We start from the raw sequence: 8,054 nt of genomic DNA, 5'->3' as shown, positions 1-8,054 counted from the left end.
GCCTCTCTCGTTGCCCTCAGGCGGCGGGAAGCGGGGCTGCTGCACGCCGTGCGGGGAGGCAGAGGCGTTAATCACCGAGAATAAAATAAAGTACTGCTGTAGGCTCCTTGGGGGCTGCTGGAGCCTGCTGCTGCAGGGCTCGGTGGGGTGGCAGGGCCTGAGCAGGGTGTCCCTTGGGCTGGCTGGCTGTGGTGCAGATTTAGTTGGGCTGGCTTAGAGGGACTGAATAGGTAGAACTTAATATAAATTTGAATGACTAAGTTCTTGTATTTGAAGAGCTACCAAGCCTCACAACCCTGCTTTTCAAACATCTGGCTATCTTTTTTAAGAATTAACTATTTTTTCTACCAGGGGTTGGCAAATGGGTCCAAATACAGAAGTATTAAAGGGGATTTTGGGAGGGATGTAGGGTAGATAAGAGCCTGAAAATAATGACAGTCCCTCTTTCCCACTGCTTATTCTCAGCAGGACCTGCCTTCTGATCCTTGCTCTTTGAGCAGGTTCAGTGCTGGTCGTTAAAACAGATCAGTAGGACAGTGTGTCTTTGGGATTAAGGTTGCAGCCAGAACAGGCAGCATCATGGAGACAGGTTGATCACAGAGGCTTTCTGGTAGAAAGAGAGGGAAGGACGCTGAGGTGATAGTTAATGGCCTTGTTGGTACCTGCTGTGCCATACCTGAACTGCAGCCTCTCCTGCTGTGACTCCTGTGGTAGGAGACCCCCCGAAGCAGATAGGGCCTATGGCCGTAACAGTGGCTGACCACAAAGCCAGACCTCCAGAACTGCCTCAGCAAAAGGGGGGGGAAAGAAAGCTGTGTGCGTGGGCTGCTCCAGCAGTGCCGTGTGTTTGGAGTGCCTTTAGCAATGCCTTGTGAGTACCAAGTCCTGGGAGTAGGTTGGGTTGGTTTGTTACCTAGGTGAGGGCATGCAGTTGCATGCTTGATTGCTCCCATTTAGCTGCCTTGTAGGATCAAAACCTAGTGTGCATTTCATTTCTGGGTGGTGAAAACATAGTTGGTTTTCTGATTCATGCTGAAGTTCTCGCAAAGGCGGTCTGGTAACGGAGCCCTTAGCTGGTAGCGGTCAGAGAGAGCTGTCCTGGTTTAGACCAGCTGAGGGTCCTGTCACCATTTGCTTTTAATAGAATAGCAACCAACTCTTACGTGCGGCTTCCACTCCTTAAGGATACTTTGTATGCTCACAGAATTTTGTGCTATTTCTAGAAATAGAGACCAGCATGTAGGAGCTGAAGAAACCTGCCCCAGCTTGTACCAGGTTATTGTTAGCACTGAGTGGGAGCAGAGTCTGGCTCGATGATAGCTCCCACGTTTGTCTATTGTAACGTCTCTGGAGGCAGCAGCTCCAAAAGACGTAAAACTGGGAGGAAGACAGACACCTCCTTTCTCCCCAGGTAAGGCTTTAATAATAGGAAACACCAGGCCTGAAGACTTTACATTGAAGTTTATTATGTGTATAAATTATATAACCAGACAAGAGAATGACACTATCTTCAACAACTACCTTCTGCTTTTTAAAAAACAAAAATGATTGGAAAAAGAATTAACAAAGACCTACCAGTGTCCTATAAAACAGTCTATAACCCACAGGAGCCGTGTGGCTCCATGGAAAAAGTGATCACAGTATTATCTAGCAGTATAAAAATTGAGCAAACAGAGCTCCGGGGAGCTTCGTATTTCTGAGGAGAGACAGATGTCAAAGCTGCGTTTCTGTTCCTGTAGGATTTTTGCAGGCATTCTGTAAAGCAACAACAATTCTTGGCCATTGTTTTTAGCTTTTTCTACCCTTAGTTTCTGGTGATAAAGTTAGTCTCTGAGAAGAGCTCACACCAAGCACAGGAGAGACTTTGCCTGACCCCCCATAGAGCATTCTCTTCGATTTCTGGGGAGAAAAGTCTCCTAATATTAGTGGCAGAGCCAAGATCACAGGACCTTCCACAAGGACTGGGGAAGGTGGATTAGTTCAGGGTGGCGGAAGGCACGAAGAGAAGGTGAAGGTCCTGCTCTTTCACATGGCAAATAATGCCACGGCAACTGTCGTGGCTAGGAAGCCAATTGCCAGGATCCACCGCACCAGGGGAGTGGTGGGCATCATGTCTGTGTGTCTCCTGTTTGTCCTCTCACTTTCTTTCCCAGGCGCTGGACCTAGATCAAACAGGGAGAAGGAGAAAAAGAAAAAAAGAAAAAAGGCATGTGAGAAGAGGTTGAGGCAAGAAGCTGCCGGTATGCCATGCTTGCTCTCCCCAGTGCTGGAGCAGACCCTGCTGGAGTTGTCAGGGGGAGAAGGAGGAAGCCCAGAGCCCAGTTGGGTTGGGGGAGACAGTGGAAGCAGGTTCTGCTCTCCTGGGGTAGGTGAAGAAGGGCAGCAGCAGACTTGACCTGGGACTCACAAAGACTCACAACCCCTCTGCCTGTATGTGAGTACTGGCCTCTTCCCTTGTCTCCTTACAGGTTTAAAAATGCACTGCCCAGCTCCATCAAACCCCTGATGTGTGCAGAAGACGGCCAAATACTTAAGCCAGAATTTTAAAAGGCATTTTGTCTCCTACTTCTCATTTATTTAATTGGTTAGGCATCTAATGACCTTAAACAGGTAGACCTTAGCACTCCAGACAAATAATTTTCCCAGTACAACTGCAGGATGAGGTTCCTCATCCAACACCAAACTTTTCTGAAAATCCTACTTTTATGAGCGTATTGGGAAAAGAGTGGCAAAGTTTCACAGAGAACTTTTACTGCCTTTCCCAAAGAAGTTGCTTTAAGCTTCATTGTCTAGAGATGCGCAAGATGAGGTTTGCTTTCCACTCTTTGCCACAGGAAGACTGTGGTTCAATCCAGTATGTACCAAAAAAATCTCCCTTTTAGTTTCAGAATGGGTAGGTCATAAGGGCTTTTTTATTTGAATCACACGTTATCAGGGAAACCACTCTCCTCTGTAAACATCTGAGCCTGCTCCTCAGTCAGTCACAAGCCTGACTCCCTGAAAAAGGATTGGATTACTTTGCTTGCAGCCGCTGCTTGGGCTTTGCCCAGTTCGGGATCGGTGTTTGCCAGTAGATGGAGCTTTTTCAGTTTTGCAAAACTGATGGGCAGCCTGTACATCCCCACTTGCCATCACCATCCAGAACAATGCTCATTATAAACCCAGCACACTTTCAAGAAGTGTTTTCAGTAAATACTTCTGGAAGGCAGGAAAATGATCAGAGGGAGATTTAGTCCAAAAGGACAGCCCGTTGGATAGGGCTGTGTGTCTGGAAGAAACTTCTGTCAGCATCATGGCATCACAGCTGATCTGGGCCCAAAACTGCAGCCTTTGCTTCTGTGAACTCAAGGCCAGTTTTCCTTGTGGTCGAAACTCATGCGGCTAATGAACCTTACACTTGTTAAAACCTAAGAGAAGGAGAGGGGAGTCTCCTTGTAAAGCTCCCTCATTGACACTATTTCTGGAGAGCCCATGTGTCATCCTTGCTCTGTCATGTCTAGATGCTTTGCACACACCAGTGCCTCTCCTTGCACTACCTACTGATGGCTGGAGAAGAGACTGGGCAAGCACCTCATGCTCATTTCTCAGTGGCTTTTACAAACAAGAAGAGAAGAAGGGAGGAGAACAAAACCACAAGGGGCCATGTTAAACACCTGCCCTTAGAAGCGTCTTACCGTGCTCATGTGATTTGTTAACGCTCCTTGTGCGAAGCTCAGCCTTCGGCTGCATAGGGTAACCATTCTCCTGGCCCTTAGACACCAGCTCCTGCAGTGCTTCAAACACCTGAGAAGAGCGAACACTGCCTCATTATGTGGCCTCCTCTTCTTCTTTCACTGGACCCCTTGCCCCTGCCCCAGGCACTTTAGGAACCAGAAGAATACACCAGACTTCAGTCTAAGTCTCCTGGCACTTTTTGCACAGAACATAATCTGTCTGTGGGGTCAAGAGCATGTCTTTCAAACTCCTTGTTCACTTGACAGGTTCTCCCTGAAGCTTCCAGCTCAGGAGAAGGCTATTGCCCATCTTCTGATGGGAAGGAAAGCAAGGTACCTATGCATCTAGTCAGCAACCACAGAGGACCTGTGGAGCTGTACTACCTGAGGCAGGACAGATAGATGGTGATCCCCACTCCCAGTATAAGTCCTCATTCATATCTGAATAATGGCACATGGGAAGAGACTGAATTCAAACCCTAGGAGAGGGAGAAGAGCTTTTCAGAGACAAGCCTTTTACTAGGCTCCCAGGTTGGACAAGTGTGGCCATCTAACTGACTAGCTTGCCTTAATCCACAACTTCCCATAAGCTCCACAGCAGAAATGCCAGCTTTGCCTTTCCCCTGTAGCTATTATTTTGTTTCAGAGAGGGTGTGGGCAGACAGGGCTGGCTGGTTGTTACGCACCTGTATATTTAGGAGGAATGATTTCTTGGCCTCCTCCAAGACTCTTTTCTTAGTGGCAAGATCCATCTCGAGGGCATTCATGCGGGAGCGATAGAGCTGCTTGAACTTGGTGGCATTGGAGACTCCATCGAAGGTGAAGAAAGCCAGCCCTTCTCCAGTGCTGGGCAGCTGGAGGGCCTTTTGGGCAATTTTCTTCAGCACCTGCCCCCCAGACAGGTCTCCCAAATACCGAGTGTAGGCATGGGCCACCAGGAGCTCTGGGTGGTTCTTGCCTACATAGTGGAGCCTCTCAACATATTTCTGAGTAGCCTCAAGACATGGGATCTCTTCCCTCCAGTTGCTGCCATAGAAGTACTCCAAGTCTTTCTCCAGGGCAGCTTTCCGGTGCAGCTCTGCCGGAAAATGCACAGGGGCATAAACTGGGTTGTCCTTGTTACGTTCAGTCTCTTCTTCCAGAGCAGAGTAGATGAAGTACAGGGATGCCGTAACCAGCTGAAAGAGAAGGAAGAGGATGAGCTACGGGTGCATCCGTCTGTCGTCTTCAGGTTTTGGGGACAAACCCTACTAATGAAAAAGTTACTCATGGGCACACCCAGTATGAGGCATGCACATCTGTGGTGTTGCAGGTTTCCCATGTGGAAAACAGAATTGCAAGGTGCAGTGAGACACTGTTTAGCCCTTGCCCTTCTGCTTGAGGCAGCATCAGGTAAGACCTAAGCCCTTTCCAGCAGCTATTTGTCTTACCTGCCCTTAAAAGCTGCTGCCTTCACCTTCAAGTTAAAGTTCTTGCAGCTTGATGTAATGGAAGCTGGAACCCTATTAAATCATGCCTGGTCTATTCTCCTCATTCCCTCGGTCAACAGAGGGGGTATTCCCAAAGGTATATTTTCTGGTGCATTGTTCGAATCTGAATGCTTCAAGATGTGGCTTCCCTTTGTGGGGCCTTGTGAGACGATGACACACCCTGTTTATTTTTCTACATATTCGTCCTGTTGGCATCCCACCATCGCGGGAGCTGAGGCACCACTGCTGTCCTCATTCAGACTTGCAAGTGGGGTTGCCTCTTTGGTTGCCCCACGGAGACAAGGTAAAAGGGGTCTGGAAGTGCAGCCGGCCTCTGAAAGATGCCTTTGAGAAGGAGCGCTGCGAGGCTGTGTGTTCTCCTCTCTATTTTGAAACCATTGTTATTGTTGTTTTTCCCAGCTTATGCGATACTTTCTTCTCTCTGCCAGCTTTTCCACGTGGCCTAAGACAATCTAGCTGTGTTCTTTCCTTCCCCAGGCATTCTGTTTTCAGAGGCTGTATACATATTTACACCTACACCACCCCTCCCTTACACTGGAATCCCTTATCAGCAGCAAAAGGTAAAACATGAAGTTATTGCACTACAGGTGAGTCAGGTTTGGGGGGGAGGGGGATTATGCTGATGACAGGAGAGAAAGCAGTTTACTCTCCCACAAAGCAATCAGTTCTGCAGTAAAAGAGTTGGCTGTTTCAACTTTTCCCCACTGTGCCAGCAAATAGGACTTTGATAAGCACAGGGGCAGTGGCTTGGTTGTGGAAACAAAGATTCAGATTCTGGGGAGTCACATGTCAGGGCAGATAAATAGGTTTGCCAAGAGAGTAAACAAAAATAGAGGTTTTTAAATAATAACCCGTTACCTGGATTACTGGAAAAGAAACAAAATACGGGAACATTGCCTAACAAATTAAGAAAGTGTATCTTGACTTGTTGTTTTCAGAGGCAGGTAGTGGTTTAATGGGAAACCTGGCTTTTGAAAACCATTGTTACTTTTTAAAACCCACGTCACATCTCGCTCCCCCTGACAGCACATAAACATCTTCTAAGAAACTGAGCTGTGTTCCTGAAGGCCTGACTTTCTGCGTTATTGCCAGCCTGTCTCGAAGTTCACTGCCTAACCAGTGCCACATTTCTAACAGCAGGAAGTCAGCACCTAAGATTAAATTTATGCTTGACTAAGTATCCTGAATGCAACCTGTCAGAAATAAGTAGTCTTCTTCCTACTCTTGTGGATTTATTTGCCAAGGAACAATTCAACAACAAAGTAATTAAACCACAGGTTGGATCACTAACTGTTATTTGCAAGCCCATGCGTCACATCCTATAGCCTCCCAAGAATTCCTGGCACAGGTGTGTGCTTTGTTTTTGCTCATGGCTTTGTTATGCGGCTCAGATCCCAGGAATCACGCATCTAGCCAGGTTATGCACAGACCAGTATCCGCAAATGATTCTCTTTTATCTTAAGAAAAGCAACAGGCTTCTACCTGTTAGCGGCAGACGTGGCTTGCTCAAATTCAGTCTGCCTTTGTGTTATTATTGTTCATGATCTCAGCTCTGGTATAACCCAAGTGACAACTAAAACATTGCAAAGTTCAGTCCCAGAGATGATCCCACAGCCTCGCTTTCTCAGTATTCCATCATTATTTCTAGCTGTAGCTGCTTAGTGTTGTAAATTTAGTATTCTCCCTCTTTTTGGCATTTCAGCCACTCATGTATCTGCACATAGTCATACCTCCATTAACTATCGTTGCCAATAATTAACATGCAGGCATGTATGAAGAAAGAGAAAAGCAATTACATTAATCCCTTCAACCTCTTTGTCTTTTTATCCTGTTTCAGCTTGGCTGATATGCAGTGCTGGAGTTTGATGAAGACCACGTTTTGCACGGGAGGTGCTGATAGCCGTAATGCAAAGGACCTCCTTCCTTGTGCCGTCCCCATCCTCCCCCGTTTAGTCCCCGTCCGGCCCGTCTGATCTAACAGTGTATTTCCTGGTGAGGAAATCCCATCCCCAAGCAATGCTGCTATGAAGTACCTTAAACTCGTGGAGCGACACCTGCCCCTTCTGGAAATTCTTCATGAACGGCGTGTTCTCCGCCTGCTCGTGCACCTCCTTGGTAGCTTCCTTCATCAGTAATGGATCTTAGCTCCCTAGGAGAACAGGGGGAGACTGGGATGGCAGGAAAAGGAGCGGAGCATTCCCGAGAGCCACAGGTGGGAGCCGGGGAGCACCAGCATCCCAAATGCTGTCCCGAGCGAGGAAGACTGACAGACTCCATCCAGAGGTGAAAGCAGGAACACGCTGTTCCCTGCAGAGCAGAAACAGGAACAGCATACCTAAAAGCAAGGGGAAAAACACAGTACTCTTCCCGCAGAAAATTTCCCTCTCCTTCCCGCCCCGCTCTCACCTTTCGGCGCTGCGTGCCTGGGAAGTTTCCATGTTTCTCCACTTCGTTTCGCTCCTCCGCTTCCCTGCTGTTTTTCCTTGCTCGTGCTTTCCTCCTTCCCTTCCGCTCCGAGGCCAGCGAAGCTCCGCGCTGGGCAGCCCGGCTCTCGCATCCAGCTTTATACCGCCAGGCCACGTGAGCAGCCAAGCCGCTGACCTCACTGCGAGTACAAACTTCTTGCAACACGACGGCACTTCCCTTGCCAGCCTGGCTGTCGCCCTCTGCTCGCCCACAGCCCCGAGGGACCAGAAGGAAGTCACCTGATGCGTCGTGATAACTAAGCACAAACAAGAGGATGTCGAGCAACTTGTCCTTCAAGGGGTGCCTGGCTCCCTAACCCTTTCAGCGCAGCGCCCGCGGCAGGCAGAGCCCTGGTGCTGCGAGAGGCGCTCATTGTGCTGGGGGC

The 8,054-nt window shown here is 48.4% G+C and overlaps 1 protein-coding gene across 1 annotated transcript; it reads right to left on the bottom strand.

Annotated features, from left to right (window-relative positions):
- Positions 1-1,447: 1,447 nt before the first annotated feature.
- Positions 1,448-7,346, bottom strand: HMOX1 (heme oxygenase (decycling) 1). The gene is made up of 4 exons (XM_009332592.1): positions 7,237-7,346; positions 4,400-4,891; positions 3,675-3,783; positions 1,448-2,162 (listed from the first exon to the last, which is right to left on the bottom strand). The coding sequence occupies exons 1-4, from the start codon at positions 7,330-7,332 to the stop codon at positions 2,026-2,028; spliced, it is 834 nt and encodes a 277-aa protein (XP_009330867.1). The 5' UTR covers positions 7,333-7,346; the 3' UTR covers positions 1,448-2,025.
- Positions 7,347-8,054: the final 708 nt, after the last annotated feature.

The sequence above is a fragment of the Pygoscelis adeliae genome, unplaced genomic scaffold (genome assembly GCF_000699105.1).
Source record: "Pygoscelis adeliae isolate BGI_AS28 unplaced genomic scaffold, ASM69910v1 Scaffold399, whole genome shotgun sequence".
NCBI classification, from domain to species: Eukaryota; Metazoa; Chordata; class Aves; order Sphenisciformes; family Spheniscidae; genus Pygoscelis; species Pygoscelis adeliae.
The sequence above is the reverse complement of the archived record's forward strand: the minus strand, read 5'-3'. Positions and strand labels throughout refer to the sequence as shown.